The sequence below is a fragment of the Agelaius phoeniceus genome, chromosome 1 (assembly GCF_051311805.1).
Source record: "Agelaius phoeniceus isolate bAgePho1 chromosome 1, bAgePho1.hap1, whole genome shotgun sequence".
In the NCBI taxonomy this organism is placed as follows: Eukaryota; Metazoa; Chordata; class Aves; order Passeriformes; family Icteridae; genus Agelaius; species Agelaius phoeniceus.
Window position 1 is genome coordinate 25,357,215 of NC_135265.1, and position 19,841 is coordinate 25,377,055.

At 39.0% G+C, this 19,841-nt stretch overlaps 1 protein-coding gene across 1 annotated transcript in view; it reads left to right on the forward strand.

Moving 5' to 3' along the window:
- The first annotated feature begins 3,543 nt into the window (after positions 1-3,543).
- CASD1 (CAS1 domain sialic acid O acetyltransferase 1) overlaps positions 3,544-19,841 on the forward strand; it is a 28,712-nt gene continuing 12,414 nt past the window's right edge. The window contains exons 1-8 of the mRNA XM_054628084.2: positions 3,544-3,934; positions 8,950-9,046; positions 9,729-9,849; positions 11,422-11,466; positions 13,589-13,651; positions 14,840-14,884; positions 17,464-17,587; positions 19,273-19,487. Coding sequence (XP_054484059.1) covers positions 3,802-3,934; positions 8,950-9,046; positions 9,729-9,849; positions 11,422-11,466; positions 13,589-13,651; positions 14,840-14,884; positions 17,464-17,587; positions 19,273-19,487 — 843 coding nt within the window. The 5' untranslated portion in view covers positions 3,544-3,801. The remainder of the gene's footprint in view (positions 3,935-8,949; positions 9,047-9,728; positions 9,850-11,421; positions 11,467-13,588; positions 13,652-14,839; positions 14,885-17,463; positions 17,588-19,272; positions 19,488-19,841) is intronic.

Sequence of the window (19,841 nt, forward strand, 5' to 3'; positions counted from 1 at the left end):
TGACTTTATACTACTGTAGCCACTTCATCTTCTTACAGGCTCCCAGTCCTTGTGATTACATTGTGCCTTTGCCTGAGGACAGTAGCTGCAACTCAAGAAGCTACACATGGCTGTAATACTGAAAACAGGAAAAAAGGACATCTCCTGCCAGCTCAGTTTATCAGCAAACATGTATGTGCATGCCAGGTTTGACCCATGGCACAAGTTCTCCTTCCATTTATGCTGAGCCTGCCAAGAAGGGTCAGGAAGCATTAAAAGAAGAATTACCTCATCTAAATTATATCTGTGTAAATTACATCTGTCCAATTTAAATTTGTTTTCTAAATTGAACAGAAAGTCACCATTCTTCATGGTAAGTCATTCACCTTATTCTAACTTACAAGTAAATTACCACCTTACTTGCTCTCTCAATTCTGCAGAGGGAGGGGATTAGTTTAAAATAGATTGGTTCTCTGTGAGTGAGTGGAATTAGGTGGGATGAACCCCTTCATTCCTGACTGTTATTAGATTGATTCATAGAGGAAATAGAGCAGCCAAAAACCTCAGTAATGACAGCATCAGTCATTACTGACCATAGGAAACACCACAGCCTCTTATGGAAATAATTAAAACAGTTAACCCAAGGTTACCCCTGTAGAAAAAACATATTTGAAATTCTTCCAGAGGTATTTCACTTTTAATATTTATACACATTATCCCACGTGCACAGCAGTGTCATATCTCCTCTGCCTCTTCTCTGGGTCCTCTCTCTGTGGCTGCTCTAAGTGTTCCCCTCCCACTGATGGCCCTTGATGCTTCCAGCAGAGCAAGCAGAAAGCCAATAGGAAGCTGTAGCATTTGCAAACCAAAAGCTGAGGTTTGACTGATCAGAAGGGCTAGCAGCTTTCTGGGTTACTTTCAGCACACTAAGTTGATCAGCAGACAGGAAAATAAAGAAGGTACACAATTTACAAAGCTGTTTCTAACTAATAATAGCTCATGTCTGGAGTTGGGTATATAGGGTACTTTACAATCCCTAATTAGCCTTTTCTATCAGGCCTTTTATATATAGTGGTTTTGGTGTGAATTACTTAGGTATGTCATGAGGCCAAATTCAATTGGCTTATGAAAAACAAGGAGGAATGTGTTAGAAGAGAGACCACATGCATGCAAACCACTTCCTAACTCATAGCACTTCAGCCAAAAGCTTCTGAATGAATGAAGGGGATCTCAATTATCAAACTCCTAAGCAATGTCTCCAAAGAAGCAAAAGCAGATGTCTTGCTCACACCTATATAAATATTTAATATACATAGGGGGATTATTGTAATTAAGATACTCAACCTGCAACAGTATCAGCATGTATTGGTACAGTCCTAAAATAATACAGTTGAAATCCACACATGGAGTTTTCAGGAATTGCTAAAGATCAGTGTTAGGTCTTCATGGCAAGTGAGGAATGCCCAGGGACTCCCAGCAGCAGGCAGCAGATCTGAAAGAGCCCTCCAAAGGCTGCAGGACAGAATTACTATTTCTAAGGGTTGTAATTTTCTGAGATGTATATAAACAGAACTATGGTTGTTTTGATAGCATTTTAGTTCCTGCTGCTCTTTTAGAGAAAGATGATTTAGTTGAAAATCCCTGAAATTCTCCAGAGACAACCTTGTTGTGGAGACTTGAATTAATTTTTTGCTTCTGAGAATAAAATAATAAATTAAATTTCCCTGCTTAAGAATTGTACCCATTCTAACTGAGAAGCTGAGTCAACATCCCAGGAGCTGCGGCAGAACCCCAGATGCTTTCTGCATCTACACTGCTTATAGTAACAGCAGCAATTTGGGTAAGTTTTGAGGAGCTGCACTCATGGTCATAAATGGAACTTGTCTCATAGCCCTCAAACTTAACATATTTACATTGCAGAATGAGACAGGCTGAAGTAAATATGTTTTGGTTGGATGAAGTCTCATTTGTTTGTGAACAAACATTATATAAACAGATGAAGAAGAAGAGTATCTGTAGTCCTCAATGACTGCAGGAAAGATATATTTCATAAGACTGTAAAGAATCATTAATGAGCAACAATGCAAAAAGCTACAAAATGTTCGAGCTAGAGAATACGTTTAAAAGTGTTTCAGTTGTTTCTTAAAGTGTAAAATGCATATGAAATTAAGACAAAGAAACTGAAGCACTAACAGGAATATTTTAACAATTTAAACAAACAATAAAGATTGTTCACAGTAGGAAGGCTTTGAAAATTCCTGGCTTTTTGAATGAGGTATGAGAAAAAAATAATGCATCAATGAGATTTTTTCATTTATGGAGTAAAATAATCCCTATGACAACCAAAACTGGGGGGTTGGTTTGTCTGGATTTTTGTTGTTGTCATTGTTTTAGTTTGGTTTTGTTGGGGTTTTTCTGGAAAAACATAACCAAGTAACTACCCATCTGTATGCTTGGCACCATTTTTCTCTCTCTTTCCCTAAAAGAATAAACCTGAGAGATTTAAAAGAGTGAAGTACTTTTATTATTTAAAAAAGGTACTGAAAAGGTGAATGACTCAACAGACGGACTTGAATAGGAAAGAAGTATAGACTATATGTTGGCAGATAGTAAAGACATTGGTTGGATTGAAATGGGACATATATTGCATATATAGTAACAGCATACATCAGAATAATACTTAGAACTCAAATTTTGTACGTACACAACATCATGTGACTACATACTGCACACATTTTCTAAGTTTTAAATTTGTTTATATGGTTTATATATGGTTACTTTATTTTGTGGAAATACCTTTCCTGTGACAGCCTGCCCTGCTCTGGGCCTGCAGGGTTTGGTGGCAGCTCCATCTCTGATGAGGGGACTGATTTGGAGCCCAGATTTCCTGCCCAACTCAGGTAGCTGCCTGTGGAGGAGCAGAATTTCCCTTTTGTAAATCTTAACAAGGTTTGATTTTAGCAGTCATTTCATGCGTCCCCCAAACCCAGGTAAATGCGTGGGGGTCGGCCTCTTCTCCCAAGCAAATAGCCATAGGATGAGAGGACACAGTCTTAAGATGCACCACAGTGGATTTAGGTTGAACATTGGGAAGAATTTCTTCAGAGAAAAGGTGATTATGGGCTGTCCGGGAGGTGGTGGAGTCACCATCCCTGGAGGTGTTTAAGGAAAAACTGCGTGTCTTTCCTTAAACTCAGTGACATGGTCCAGTTGGCAAGGTGGTGTTCGGTCACAGATTGGACTCGATGATCCCAGAGGTCTTTTCCAATTTAACTGATTCTGGGATTCTGTGTGTCAGCTTTCTTGTACAGTTACCCGCGTTCAGAGGGAGTGAGCGTCTCTCAGCCTGGAATGGCCATTTCGTTGTCAACAGAAGAGTGACAAGTGTTTAAAAAGCGCATTATTTGGAACGAAGCCCTCACTGTCCAGGGACCGTGTGGGGCACAGACCCTCGCCCAGCTCCTCGTTCACGGAGCACAGTCGCCAGGGGGGTCTCCGCCTCGCCGCCGCCCCCTCAGCTGCGGGGCTCGGGCCGAGCGCGGTGCGATCCCGTGGAATCCACCGGGAGCCACCGCATCCTCACGGCGCCGCGGGGCGGGGAGGCGAACGCTGGGGCCGCCCGCTGGCGGCCGAGGGGAAGCGGCGGCGCCTCGAGAGGGGCGCCGGCTCCGCCCCGTGGGCCGGGGGGCGTGGGGCTGTTCTCGGCCGCGGCGGCGGGGACGGCGGCAGCGGCGGGGTCCGCGTTGGCCGCCGGCGGGGACCCAGTGCTGCCCCGCCGCGCCCGCCCGCCCCATCGCACGCTGTTGTCATGGAGGAGCCAAGATGGCGGCGCTGGCCTACACCGGGGGCAAGCGGGAGATCAACTACTACTTCAGCGTGAGGAGCGCCAAGGCGCTGGCGCTGGGCGCCGTCCTGCTCCTCACCGCCTGCCACGCCGCCTCCCGCCGCTACCGAGGTGAGGGGGCGGCCGCGGGCGCTCCGCGGGGGGCCGCGGCTGCCGGGCAGGGGAGGCGGAGCCCCGGCGGAGCTCGGGAACCGCGGCCGTGTAGGGAGAGCGGAGGGTCCCTCCGCCCGGGGCAGCCGGGGCGGTCGGGCAGCGTGGCGCGGCGGGTCGCTGGCTGCCGAGGGACCCGACCCTGGGGGATAGCGGGGACCAGGCCCGCGGGGCCCTGCGGGCCCGGCCCGGGGGTCGCCGCAGGCCCCGGCGGTCGGGCGAGGCCCCGCGGAGTGAGGCGGGCGAGCGGGGCTGTGGCTATGCGGTGTTTGCACTGAGAGCTCGCCGCAGCTCCGGGGGCCCGGCCTGCGGCAGGTGAAGCTGCAGGGGTAGAGGGTGACTTCTTCCCTGTCACTTGTTTCCGTACGGCATGATTAAAGAGCCAATTACCTGGCAATTAGTGGTTAAAGTCTTAATTGGTACGAGATCTGGTATATATTGTTTCACTCTTTGAACCATCGCCTCGAACATAACGAAAGCGGCCGCTTTGGTGGATGGAGCGCAGTACAGAGCTGTTGGCTTCACGTGTTGTCGGTGGCCGTGGCCAAGCCCTGGGCACGGAGCGAGCTTGTGTCACTGCGGCCGTGACCGGCCGCGCACCTCGGGTACGGGGCGCCGGGAGCTCGGCGCGCTCCTCCTCGCTAGGGTTGTTTCGGCCCTGAAGCAGAGAAACTTGGCATGATCCATAAATGCAAATGCAGCCGCTGAAGGATATATTTACTTGTTTCTGTGTCACGCTGAAAAATGCGGTGTGTTTTTGTGGGTAAATGAAAAAGTTGATCTGTAAGGAGATGACCGCAGCTCTGTTTGTTGTAGCACAGCTGGTGTCGTGTTAACACTTGGCTGCCAGCATTCATGGGAGACAAGGCTGAGCAAGGCAGTTCATTGTGGAAATGGAAAAAGGGGTAGGGATCTCTGTGTTTACAATTCCCTAGATTCACCCTCTAGCTGGTATGTCGGTAAGCCTGATAAACTGACTAGTATTAAATTGGAAGCATTTACTGAATTCTAGAGTAGATCAAGCATGAGGTGATTGAACTTGCCTGTCGTGCAGTGTTCCTTAAAGCACAAAAGAGTCACAAAACTGGACAGAAGGAGGGTGGCAAATTTTTAAAAAGGGATTGCAAGACTAAGCAAATGGAGGGTGACATATCAAGCAGGTTACAAGGATAATAAAATATGCATAATTTCAGTATATTCTGTGAGAGTTAACGAGGGGGGTGAGTCTTAGATTGCAAAATGATGATACTTTTCTGGCCTTTATGTAAATTGATATAGTCAGTATGAATTGTTACAAACCTTTCAAGTTTTTTCACCTAAGGCTTTCAGTTTCTTGAAGCAATTAAAGGTAAGGGAAAGGTTTTCCCATAAGTGTTTAAAAGGTGGGAGGACATGGAGTCCTAATAGTGAAAACAGATTTACCAATTTGGGCTTCTATGAACATAAAATGTTCAAAAGAGAAGTTTAGAAAAGGAAGGTGGAAAAATTACAGCAGATGAATTTCTAGGATAGATAAAATCAGAGGTGCTTTAATCGAAGAGATCATTCTGCAAACCTGCAGTGATATCAAACAGTTGAAATTCAGCAAATGCCACAATACTTTTGACAAGTAATGAAAAAAGCAGAGGCTTTCACTGATAGTGCACAGCTAAAGCTCACTGGCACCTCACTCATTCTCAGTTGGTCACCCACTCTTAGTAGTGGTATGATAGAACTTGGAAAGTGTGTACAAAAGAGCAACATAAATGTCAGAAGAATAAAACAGCTTCTCTATGACAAATAATAAACTAAAATTCTGTAGCTTGGGCAGAAACCAAGTAACTTCTGAATGTTCTCAAATGTCAGGAATTATTGGGGGAAGGTAAATTGATTTTTATTGTGCCATAACTCACAAAGTATCAACTGACAAATGAAATTGGCTAATACATTTTAAATGATCGCAAGAAAGCACTTTCTTTTACACATAAGACATTTTACACCAAGATTTTCATATCAAAATATCCCAAAAAAGGGTCATTTATGATTTCCAGAGGGTGTTTGAGGTAGGGCTGCAGAGAGGTTCAAAGTAGCAAGGCTGTGAAAGCCAGGCCGTGTCACATAAGTGATTGCTGTGTTTGTTGTGCTTTTGTACTTCCCCTTTTGTCTGATTGTCATTACATGGAAAGGTTTTAGCTAATTTTGACCACAGCCATGCAAGTACATATTATAGATAGGAGCAGCCCAGTGTACTTCCAGTCAAACTTGCCTGTATAAAGTTTACTTGTATGGACAAATGCTGACCTGGGGTTGTGGAAGGTCAGATTTATGTTCAGGAAGACTCTTGTATTTAGGAGTCACCTACATTTTTTTACAAAAGAATATGAATAAAGAGAAGGTACAGGCTGTCTTTAATTTGTGGAGAGTGAAGTGGGTTCAATGTTTACGTACTATCCAGTGAAGGTAATGCTTTGTGGTTTTCAGTTGTTATATTTCAAAGGTACAGTCCTAAACTGTTTTGGAAATAAGAATTTATTTAAAATTTCACATTCTTGGAATCAACAGTAGTACACTCTGTTTAAAACTACATTTTTTACTTTGAATAATAGAAAACAATTGAATTTCCAGGTCTTTGAGAGTATTTATTTTAGAGTAAGCTTTGTGAAACAGTCTGCTCTGGTGCTGAATAAAGACTTTGAGATTTCACAATTTCAATTGAATTCCATGATTTTGAGGAATGATAAATTAAAATAATGAACATTAAAAAAATTCAGAAAAATTATAAACTTTATATAACTATAATGTTGTGTATCTAAGTGAGCATAAAACTTTATGTGTTGGAAGGATAATTTACACAAAGAGTTTAAAAAGAATGGTCTGTGTTTTGTGTATACAATGGCACTTGAAATTCTTTTTCTTGAGTTTTGGGTTGGTTTTTTGGTTGGGTTTTTTGTTGTTTGTTTGGTTTTTTCTTTTAAGATCTCATTGATGGTTAAGAGGAAGTTGTGGTGTATTAAAATGAGCATAGTTCTTTGGCTGCTATTTCACCTGCTAAATCCAGAGTTGAGCTTTTCTGGAGGCACTGTCTGGTTTGTAACCTCCTCTGTACTTTCTTAGCTGCTGTTTCAGTTTTGTTTTATTCCTCTGCCTCATCTTCTCCCCTTATTTTCTACAATTGTGTTTAAAGGAAGATACCAAACTTCAGTAATAGCCTGAATGAGTTTCAGGAGCTTTCTAATATTGCTCAGGGCAATAGTAAGATAATCAGTACCTGGAGTTGGGAAAGAAGGCATAACCCCTTGACATGCAATATTGTCTCTATGTTTGAAATATATACAGTGTTTGGAATGTTACTTCAGTGAATGTACTGTAGGATGAAGGATTGATCTCTGTTGGGCAATTATTGTGGTGGAAGTGCCATGGAGGACAGAGGTACTGAGCTTGGGTCATGACCTCTATGTAGGGACATCTTATAGTCTTGAAAACTTGATTGAGAAAGAAGTGACAGTGGTCTACAAATCATGGCATCCAGACTGCCTTGTCCCATTGAACAACCAGGGAGTGCCCCAAGGAAATATAGTAAAAACCATATTTCAGATAAAGGCAGATGATTCTGTGGGTGCTAAGAACTTGAAGACTGCATATCCATTTCACTAAATCCTTGGAATGAACATAGCTGGGAGAATATTAGGCAAGAATGTATTGTTTATTTGCCCTCTTCTTACTCATCTCTGAGCTTTTTGCCCCTGTTGAAGATGGAACACTAGGCTAGACTGACCACTGGTCTGACCATGAATAACTGTCCTGATTTTCTTACATATCTTTCTCAGCAAGTTAATGGATGTCAGAGTGAGTCTGATTAGTGGTAGATATTCTTTTACAACGTTCACTCTTACATCACTTTGATACATATCCTAGCTGTCATCATCTGCAAAGTGGAGGGCTTCCTATCAGTAATAGCTGTAAACCACCTCATTATCAAACTCATGTTCCTTTTGATTAGATAGTTTTTTTATTATTCCTGACGGTTTCATTTTTTATGCAACTTACTTGAAATTATAGTTTTCAAGTTTGAGAATTAGGGAAATTGTGTTGCTTGAAAACCAAAGTATGAGTTGAGCTTAATGAAGTGAAGGTTTCAGAGAAAGTGTTAGGTATGGGCAGTGGTGGATTGTTCTTGCCCAAGCTAGAACAAGTCCCTACCACTTCATTCACAACCATTTCCCTGTTTGTCAGTGCTTGGAAATGCCAACTATGACAAAAATGTTGGAGAGCAACTTCTCTTGCAGTGAATGGGTTCAGTTGTGTTTATAAAGCAGCAGAATCTGACATGGAGCTGGGAAGATAACAGTCACTGATTTCATAACTGAGATATTTGAAATTTAACATGACCTAAAACATCAGCGCCTGTAAAATGATTAATCTTAATTAGCATAAAGTTTATTGACTGGAAGAGGTAAGTGCAGTTCAGAATCATCAGCAAATTGATGTGTAAATGTTTTGGGGTTTTTTTGTGTATTAACCCATATCACCTCTTAAAAGATGACCACATGACCATATGTCTTGCAAACCTTGTAATGAGTTTTATGTTCTATACAAGATGCTGTGCATGATGATTCTGTGTAGAAGGTTACTTTATTCAACAGTTGTATTCTTTAATTTCATATTAGTGTATTTGGGATAGTAGATAGCAAAGGGGATTGGTGTCTCTTAAAGGAAATGCCATTCTAAGTCACAACATCTTTCTGACAGCAGAAGTGGGATCACTAACATGTTGTGGCTAGGGGTGGGATTTACAGAACAAATATTGCATGATGAGTGAGAAGGCAACTTGCAGAAGCTTGTGCAGGATGTATTTACAATAAATTAAATTTGTTTACTGCTGTTGATTATGTCAATTTCTGTTTTCAGATGTTGCCAAATTATTTTTTATAATGGTAACAGGGCTGTGTTTTATATTTAATGTGTCTGAATTCTAATCTTAATATAACATTTCAAAGGTGGTGATACATGTGAGTATCTTCTGTCCAGTGGGAGATTTCTTGGAGAAAAAGTATGGCAACCTCACAGTTGTATGATGCATAAGTATAAAAATAGGTAAGGAAACTCATGTCTTCTGTTCATCTGTAAATAAGCATCATTGTTGTTTGATTGCAGCTATAGTAATTGCTGTAATTGTAGCAATAGTGTAATCTATTGTTCACTTTATATCTGATTCTCTAGGCTTTCAAAAATGTACATTTATGAGAAAGAAGTCTTTTCCAAGTACTTTATCTATGTCTACAGTTTTTACCATAGTTGTATTTCTGTATAAAAATACAGATAAATGTTGGTGATGGAGGTACTGGCACAAATCATGGAGAGCCACATGAGGCTGCATATGTCACTCTCAGATTGCTGACCTTACGTTTCAAATTGCAAGTAAAAATAAATATCCCAAATAAAATCACCTGTGACTTTTTTCACTTTTTTCACTTCCTTGTAAGAGAGCTTTTTTTTTTTTTTTTAGAGTTATGCTGTATATTACCATTTTGAAACAGCTGTATTTGTAGCACACATAATAGGAAAATCTGCTTGGTTTTTTGCCTAATCACATTAGCAGGAGAGTTCATTTTCAATTCAATGCAAATTGCAATAAATTGTTTATTAATTCAGCATGTTAAAAAAATTTATCATGCCTTAGCACTGGATATAATGTTTAGAATTATCTATATAGCTCTGTAGATTTTGAGAATACTTCTTTCTAAGTATGTTGTAATGTTGCTGTTTTGTTTTACAGTGAAGCAAAAAATTGCCTCATAGACAAACATGTTGTATTTATAGGAGATTCTAGAATTCGACAACTGTTCTATTCATTCATAAAACTGATAAATCCTCAAGTCAAAGAAGAGGGAATTAAGGTGAGATAGTTTGTTTTGGTGATTGATTTTTTTTGTTTCTTTCTTCCCAATTTACCTCATAACACTTGTCTGAACTTCAAAAAATCAAATGATACTGTTTGCTGGCCTTGCCATATGAAAGGAGAAGCACAGAAAGGTCTTTTGAAGAAGAACAAGATTAGACCAAAATAACTGTTAGGTACACATGAGATAATTGCAAATCTGAGAAGAGAACTGGAAGCTCAAGAGAAAGCTTGCAGCAGCCTGGGAATAAATTAATGAAGCTGACTTGTCCCATAGCAATTTATGCTTCATATTTGGTTTCTTGATGAGAAAATGATTGCTCCTTTGTGTGTGTTTAAATAGTAGTAATTCATGCCTTCTAATTTGTCATTTAAAATGTCAGTTAAATTGCTGATCTAATCTGTTCATAAAGATCCTTGGGGCAATGACAGATTTCCAGGTCTAACTTGAAGCTGAAACTAAAAATATCTTCAGGTCTTACCTTCTTTTTGATCATTGATGAAGAGCTGTCTGAATTTTATAACATTAAGTATGTAAACTGCAGCCAGGTGGAAGGAGGAAGAAAGGATTTAGGTGTATCATTTGTTGAACAAAAAGCTGATTTCTTTTGCTCTGTGATACTTTTTGGGCACATGTCTTCATAGATGTATGTACATAGATGATGGAAAAGACACCTTTCAACAGTACATCAGATTTGTCAATTATTTAGTAATTCTGTCATTTAGAAGTGCAAGGTGGCAGCTTGTCCAGCATGCAGCATTCAATCACTTCCACCTGTCAAAACAAGATGTTTGATTGATCCAAGAACTCTGGTTTTCCTAGTCAATTGGTTAGGATGCTCATGCTGCCCAAAAGTAATGGTGAGATGATAGAGTGCTGTAATGGATCTTGAGTTGAGAGGATTTTTTGTCAAGTGTTACTGAAATCAAGATCTCAGTTTGAAGAAGAGAAATGCACTTGTTCTTATGGATCAGTACCAAAATTAATTTATATTTTATACATATTTTTATAATTTAAAGGAGTACTTTATATTTTTAAAGGACTATTGTGAATGCATATCTGACTCCTTCCTTTCTGATTTATAGTTTTCACTCTGAAAATTTAATAATGCATTATAGATTTTATTTCTGCCTCAGACTATTTTCTTTTATTCTTTAATTAAAACTGTGTTGGTTGTTTTGTGTAAAGGAGATGGTCAGATGAAAAAGAAGGCTGGAAAAAGGCAGTGTAAGAAAAAAAAAGAGGAAAAGTCATAAGTTTTTCTTATGTTGGGAGGCTAAATTTAAGAAAACATTTGATACCTTTGTAACAGAGTGAGCAGGAAGCATTTCAGATTTTGTTGGCTAGTTTGCTTCCAGGAAAAATAACTGTTTATTTTAGTAGCTTGTTTTATCAAGAAAGCAACATAAATATTTTGTGTGAATACACTGACAAGTTTATACAAGAAAAATCCTCTCCACTGAAGATAAATACTGGGTGAGAGTAAGTTAACATAGGTATGTAAATATTTTGTTTTCATTCTGAAAGTTTCTCTTACTTTGTTTTTATTGTTTTGGGGTTTTTTGACAGCATGGAAATATCCCATTTGAAGATAAATCTGCTTCAATTAAAGTGGTAAGTTTTTATCTAGTGTTAAATTGCAAACCATAATCATGTTATTATTTCATACAATATAATTGAAAATGCCATTAGAGCTGTAAAGTTAAAAGAAGGTTAAGACCATCAACATTCTTTATAAATATTTCACAGATGTCTCACAGTGCATCTTAACATAGTATGTTTTAAGAGAATTTGGCATGGAGTGCTTGCATTGTGGCTTAGTTTTGGGCATAAGCTCTGGGACTGTGTGTAATTTTTGTCAGATCTTACAGTTTGGCCTTTCCAAGCATACCTGTTGCCAGGAAGTTTACTCTTTTCATGCTGTAAAAATATATATCTGAGTTTCCCTGGACTGGTAATTGTAATTGCCACTGAGTTTTCTATGCTATCCCAACAAGTATTCCTTCCACTGTTTTTACATGGAGAAATAAGCACAATGTTGATTACCATGTGGATATTTTAAAAAAGTAAACAAAGTACTTGAGGCTAGTTTTTCTGAAGGGCTCTGTTCTCCTCTGCCCTGGCACTGGAGATGCTGTCGTCAATAGCTTTCTTTGCTTCCCATGACAGCTGTCAGCAGTGCTGGCATTGTGCTAGTCATGTATTTATTTATGCCCTGAAGAAAGCTCATTCTCTATTCACCAAAACCAAAGAAGCAGTGTGTTTGCTGAGGTCTCTGAATATGGGTTTTCAGTACTTGTTTGTGTACATGGTTAAGATTTAGGGTACAGAATAACATTTTAGGGTAGTAAGCCCATGGCAATTTAAGCATGTGCTGACCTTCTCTGTTGGCCTTCACAGTATGTTCCTGTGTTTGTGCTGTAGCTAGCACTGGTAAGCTGTGGAGTGGGTTGTTTCAGGAGTCAATTCAGCCAAAAAGTTACTTTGTAGGATTCCTTTTCAGTCAGGTCTGATGTGGTTCATCATGTGGTTTTCTGAATGCTGGAAAAGATGGGACAGAGCACAAGGCAAGAGGAAGAGGCTGGTGCAGCATGATTTACATTGGGCTAGCCTGACAGGGTCTCATCTTCAAAACTCCTTAACCACAAAGATTTGAGATGGCAGGTCTGGGCTTTTGGGAGATGTCTCATAGTTAATATATTCCCAGTCTGCTGCTCCCTTGTTTTGATGCAGTGTTGCCCTTCGACATTATTGGCATGGTAGCTGAATTTCCATATTCAGACTGGCTGTGACCCAAATGTGGAAAATACTTGACCATCAAAAGAGAAAATTGCTGGGAACAAGAGGAGAGTTTAATTTTGCCCTTTCTAGTCATCTCAGTAACTCTTCTGTCCTTCAGCCACTGTAGAGGACTGCATGATTGTTCACAGGTTCCACAGCCAAATAATGAATTGACAGTACTCAAGTGAACTACCAATATGTAACAATCCAGAGGAGTGGATGATAGAGCTTTCCTCTTTGCTGATAGTGTTTCAGCATTCTATGACAAAGTTTCCTCACAATAGTTTCTGCATGTGTTGTCCCTGCTATTTCCCTTCAATGTGTATTTTTAGACTATTCAGTAGTGCTGTCCTGAGGAGTAACTAAATGCTAGAAGTCATGGCTTTCCCTGGGAGACATAAAAGCACTAGTCTACACTGTCCTTCTAGGTGAAAGCTGAGCACTGCTCCTGGCATCTAAAAGAATTGTTAGGTTTTGATTTTGTTTGAAAATCAGGATTTCATGCTATCAATTATTTTAAGCTTTGAAACAAAGAAAATCTGCTGGTAAAGATGTGGAAAACTGAGCAAAAAGCAAGTTCTAATAAATTATAGATGTGACCTTTTGTGGTCCCTGATTGCAGTAGAAACCCAAGAACATCTCATTTGGCAGACATAAAAAATAAACCTTCTTGGTGAATTCTGACTCCTGAACTACAAATAAAAATTTGTTTTTTATGACAGAAAAGTTTTGTGGATTTGTTGGCTTCTTCTCTTTTTTTATTCTTTTCTTTATGTTTTCCATGCTGAAGTAAGATACTGGGATTTTCATGCTAATTATTAGGAAATCACACTCTGAGACAAATGTTTTTCCTTTAGAATTGAACTGATGGCAATTAGTTTGGTTTTTTGCATTTTTTGGTTTTAGTCTACTGATTGTCTTTTAAGCCTGCAGAGTAACTGCCTTTTTTTTACAGGATTTTCTGTGGTATCCAGAAGTTAATGGCTCTATGAGGCAACGTATCAAATCTTGGGCTGAGGTTTGTTTTAAGAGATCTATAATTTGACTTCAGAGTGGTGAAAGGTGGATGTTTACTGGTGTATATGTTTCGGGGTATCTCCTGGTTTTCCAAGGATGGTATTGCTTGGACCTTAAAAACCCCTAAGCAAACTAGAAAAACCCTAGGAACAGGTTCATAGGAGCAGGTTAATTAATCCTTTTAAGAGCTAAAAGAATTTCAGTCTGGTTTGGCATTTTACTTCCTCTGTGGCGGCAATGACTCCAATTTAATGTGACCAAATATTTTGAGCCTTATGAGTCCATTTCAACTTGAGATATTCTATGATTCTATGATTTTGTATATATGTTAATTTGAACATTTCAGAGTGAAGGGCAAAGGGAATTTGCAAAGTCAAGAATTCTTTGATTTCATTTGTTTTCAGTATCTCCCTCAATTAGCATGCTAATTATTTTATGTGTTTCAGTTATGATGCAGGCTGTCATGTTATTCTGTATGTAACTCTGATGACAAGTAATACATTTACAGATTGGCAGCTAATTTTTTCTTGTTTCTTCCTTTGTTGACCTTTCAATGGCCTGGAGTTATTTAGTAGTAGCTCACAGTGATTATTTTGCTATCCTGTTGATCGTTTTTGCACGACACTTTCCATCAGGATAGCTGAAGTTATCATTTGGTTTTCTTTTTCTGTGTTTCTACAAAAACTGAGAGCTGCTGGTTTTCATTGTGGTGCTGGGATAAAACTGCTTCTGAGGTGGTTAGGACTGTTTGTTTCCTTGTGCTCTTTTGTTTGAGTACACTGGCCCTTGTCCTTGTCTTACACACAACTGTCACATGCCTCTGGGGTGACAATGGTCAATGCAGCAGCTCTAACAGATGTTTGACAATGCTGAGACTGAGATAAAAAGTTCAGCAGTGTGATCTACAATTTACTTGACCTTAGGAGAAGATGTTTTAAAGAGAGCTTATGCTGCTCAATTGATCAGGATTATAGGTGCTTATTGATACTTCATGCTTTTGTAGATTTTATTATGTGAATTCTATTACGTATCTTGCAAATATCAGGTGTATGTTTTCTGCAATATATCTGCAATCTACTCTTTTGTAGCCATTAGCTGATGGGCAAGTAAGTCATAGTTAATGTAGATATGAGTCTTAAAATAATTTAAGAATATTTTAAAACTAATTCCTTTTTTGTTTGTTTCTTAGGGTTCTGTGGCAAAACCCCATATAATTGTAGTAGGAGCTGCCACGGTAAGTTATACATATATAGGGGATTTTAGTGAAGAAGGAAGTTCTTGTAGGATAACTTTTAATGTTCTCAAGTTGGTTACATGAGCAAGTTGTTAAACACAGTTTGGAGTAAAATATCTATTCTCAGTGAATTTGTTGTTACTAAAAGTAGTTTTAAAATACCAGGTATGCTTTATTATACCTGTGTGATGTACAATACTTGGTTTTTGTCAGCAATACTGGTTAATAAGCATTAATTTGCTTTAACCTAGCTAATAAAGTGGATTTAGTTAAAAGCAGATTATTAATTTTAAAAGTTAAAGTATTTGCATACTAACTGAAGTGTATTTTTAATACACCTTTTTCAGTCACAAAATTCTACTTTTGAGTATGGCCCAATCTGGGGTTGGAGTTCTGGAATCTTGTTGCACTGGAAGATTCCACCACTGATATGCATTGCAGCATTACAGGAAACAGGGCTGACAAGTACCAGAAGAGGTGTCCTGACCCATCAGTTTGCCACCAGGCAGGATATTTCTACCTATGTTGCACTTGGCAAGAGTCCACCAGTTCTTTAAAACTTCCAGAGATGGAATTCAGCAGGCCCCCTTAATTAGTCTGTTCTAGTAACAAAGTCAAATCAAACAAACACTCATCCCATTATTTCCACATTTAATGTCCCTTGCTTCCAAATATTTGGGAATTGGAATTTGGAAAGAATTAGCTAATTTATTTTCATAGGAGGTGAAATGTAAAGGGGGGGAAATGTGTTGCATTTAGAACAAAATCCTTCAAAAGCAGTTTGCTTTAGAGACAATTGAGGCACTCTACCAATCTGGAAACTTGTGGGCATGCCCATCTAAGGACGAACTCCCTCACTTTTAAGAGGAGGTCATGTGTGTATGTAGCCCTCCACACACTTCCTGACGCATCAAAAATTCTCCTTTTCCTTTAGGTGAACTCCTAAGTTCCCTTCCTCTGTCGGATCTACATAAATATTTGAGCTTTAGGAATTGTAGTAAGCCTAGAATATAATTTCTCAGTCTGAGACTGTAGCATTTATTACTAGGATGAGTCATTGTATTCCATATAGAAAATGCCATTATATATGGATAATGGCATGGAGAAGGTCAGGTTGCAAAGCTGCAGGACACTTAGCTAAATAATTCCCTTTACTTGTATGTATATATTAGCCCTAGCTTGTTGCCTTTTGTGGACAGCAGGAGATAGAAACTAACAATATGCAGGGGAGGCTCTGCTCTTTTTAACACTACTATATTTATACAAAACATTTAATATGATATCTAGAGTTGAACAAAAATAAACATCCTCTATTTTAAGGGGCTTCCAAAAAAATAAAAGCTTAAAAAATCAGACATATCAGCAACCTCACCATAGCTGAGAGTGGTGTGGTAACCTGCCACTAGATTAAATTGGTGTGTGCTCTTGGACTTTGTTGCATTTTGAAATTTACCTATATCTTTAACTTAGTTCTTGGGTTGGTCATGCTACTTCAGCCTGGACATGTCTGTCTTAAGATGGCAACCGCATAACAGTTTATAAATAGAAGTCCCATAAGCTGGAGGAGCTCCAGCTCATGCAAAAGTCAGTTGCCTTCTTATTTTGGGAAAAGGAGCTTCTCTGAGAATGTCATTACCATGCTCTGCTTCTTAATTCCTCACTTCCTGTTGCATGGAACATGCTGCTTTAACTGTCTGTTAAATACTGTTGGTGTTTGAAATTAAGTATTTAGCTGCTGGGAGAAACTTGCTTCTTTTTTTCCAGTGGGAGTTCTCAGAGCAGCTGTATGTTATTTGGCTTCACAAAGTATTAATTTATATTGAATAATATTTTCAGGAAGTGCATTAATCAGTGTACTTGTCTTCTGATGAAATTTTTATGTGGCTATTTAGAGATAAATAGGGTTTGCTACATTTAGGCTAATTGTTATGGTTTTGCTTTTTTTAGTTTTTACTTGGTCAGTAGAGATACAGTAACACTTTAAAGAAAAAGCTGCCTCCATTTTTCATACAGTGTGGGAAATAATTTTCAAAAGTTAGGAGGAATTCATGGGTGGGTATAGCATTCTCCCAGGGATTTCCTAGAGAAGATTAAACCAGAAATTAAAATGGCTCTTGTTTGGTTTTTGAGGTTTTTTTCCCCTTTGTGGATATCTGCAAAACAGATGGAAATACTGGAACTTGATAACACCATCAAGTTTTGCTTGCATGCATCTCTTGCTGTAGTCAGTCTAGAGGGGAATTGATTGAACTGGCCAAGATTTTTCAACAAGAGTGGCTTTGCTACTTCATTGTTGGATAAAGCCAGGAGACTTTGAATTAAAATTAAATGTATGAAAAGTCAAATATACACATAAGTTGAATGTTAAATACTCCGTATTTGGATTATGTGATTGAATGTAATTATCTGTCTGGATACCTGCTTGGTCTAAAAGAATTTTTTTAGCACTTTTGAATAGAAAACTGAAGAAATCTAGCTGTATTGAAATAATGAAAAATAGCTACAAATGGAGCAAGGGAATCAATTAATTAGGGGTCATCAGACATGCATGTTCTGAATTTCTTTCTTTTTTTCTCCAGTGGTCTATCAAGATTCACAATGGCAGCAACGAAGCTCTTGCACAATATAAAATCAATATCACTTCAATTGCACCTCTTTTGGAAAAATTAGCAATAAGTAGTGATGTTTACTGGGTCTTACAAGGTAAAGTAATGAACAGTAGCTAACAATTTTTAACTTCACTGTCTGTTGAATTATTATGTTGTAGGCTATGGAAAACTTAATCCATACTGCTTACTTGCAGATTGAAAAGGGTGTTAGTTGAGCTTCAGTCTCTCCTTTCTTGCAATCATAACTAAGCTGATACCTAAATAGCTACTACTACTGATAGAGATTTCAAAGCTCTAGCAGGAAAAGCTTTTGCCTTATCAACTCTTAATTATTTGTTAGCTTACTCTCAGACTCAACATACCAGGTCTGTTCTCCCTGTGCTGTGCTCCATACATACCTGCTGGGAGTCAAGAGTACAGGTGCATGCAACAGCAGTATTCCTGTGGTTTTTGTTCAATTGAATTTTCAGGTTATATTAATAACAGAAGAAGTTTAACAAGTGCATCCTCTGTGTGTGTCTAGAATGACTAGACACACTCTTGAGAATATAGAGAATTTAAGTCCCTAGAATGAAATTTGTTTCTCTACAATGGGATGAGAAGTCATGGCTCACAATAAGTTAGTGAGATTTTTATTATGACACCAAGCTTACATTGTTTTGCTTTTCTTCAATAAAACTAAAGTATTTCCCTGAAAGTCAGCAATGAGCTCATAGGTAGAATGTTCTCCTGGTTTCTCTGCCACAGGACACACCATTTTAGATTGTCATCACCTTAGTTACAAACACAGGCAGATTTTGAGCCCTGTTAGCAGTATACCCAGCTGTACCCTTACAGTCACATCCAAGTTCCTATCAAAGATGGTTCTAGAGGTAAATCTGAATCAACAAATCAGTCTCCCATTCCTTTCAAAGCCATGGTTATTTATACCAGAAGCAGTTAGCTGTCAGACTTGTCCCACCATGGTACTGCTAAGGACCTTGTCCATTTACATAATCTCTGAGCTCTTTAGTAGCCCAAGTGGGAGGAGAAGCAATCTGTACAGAATTGTCAAGACATTGGTTATCCAAATACAGGCACGAGGTACCTAAAGTAAATCAATCTGCATCTCACAGAGTGTGTCACAGCAGGAACTTCACAGGAGCTTAAAGACCTCTGGCTGACCTTTTGATCTAGAACCCCATATCACTTTCTTTTAAGCTTTACATAATTTCTGAAGCCTGTAGGCAATTAAGTCAACCTTTTTCTCTGTAAAACTGAGATTCTGCCGTAAGTTAAACTGGAATCAAGAGGAGCAAGTGGAATATGTTTATGACTTATGAGAAGTGAGGAGCTGGGGTTTTTTCCACAGAAGAAAAGAGGGTTTGAGAAGGTTTGGTTTATTTTTTTTCATAAGTCTGTTCCGCTGCCTGTCTTCTGCCCTTTTTCCTTTTGGAGTCTTTTCTTGGGTGATTCCATTGCTGAGAGAAAGCATAAGCAGCTCTGCACTTTAGCATTATCTGCTTTTCCTGGATTCAGAGAAATTAAACAAGCATTCATGTCTGGCCAGAGCTTTCTAACCTACCACTACATATGCATTAATAGGGAATGGTGATAAGAACATTCAGTGATAAACAGCTCTGGTAACTGTAGCAGTCATTTATTCCTTGCTGTACATTTTTTCTGTACAATTAAACAATTGTGACCTCTTAAATGAAAGCAGCCTGTGCAACTTGAGCTAAGGAAACTCGTTGATAAGTCAAAGATTAATGTGTTCATTCTTTGTCCTTTGAAATTCAGATCCTGTTTACGAAGATATGCTGAGTGAAAGTCGGAAAATGATCACTAATGAGAAAATAGATGCTTATAATGAAGCAGCTGTTCGTATTCTGAACAGCAGCTCCCGAAATTCCAAAGCTAAAGTGAAAGTGTTCAGTGTATCAAAATTGATAGCACAAGAAACTATCATGAAGTCTGCAGATGGCCTGCATCTCCCTGAATCAAGCAGAGATACAGTAAGTGTTTTTATCACTGGTCAACATTGAAAGTATTAATAGTAAAACAAGATATGAAGTGAATGTTCTGAAAACGCAAACAGTATGGATGTAATGAGGACTGCGTTCGTCAGGGAATTTTGTTCACAAAATTCCAGTGGGTGGGAGTGCAGTTGGTTTTATAGGCATTTTAAAAAACATAATAGCAAAAACATTAGTACATAACTATTTTAAAATAGCTGTTAATCCACTAGATCTTTAAGATCATGAGTGCAAACTTCATGCTTTCATGTGTATGAATGAGTTAAGGTGGTAATGACTTGTAAAGCAGTGCTAAGAAGTAAGTCTTAAATTTCCCCCTACGTGTCCAGAAGA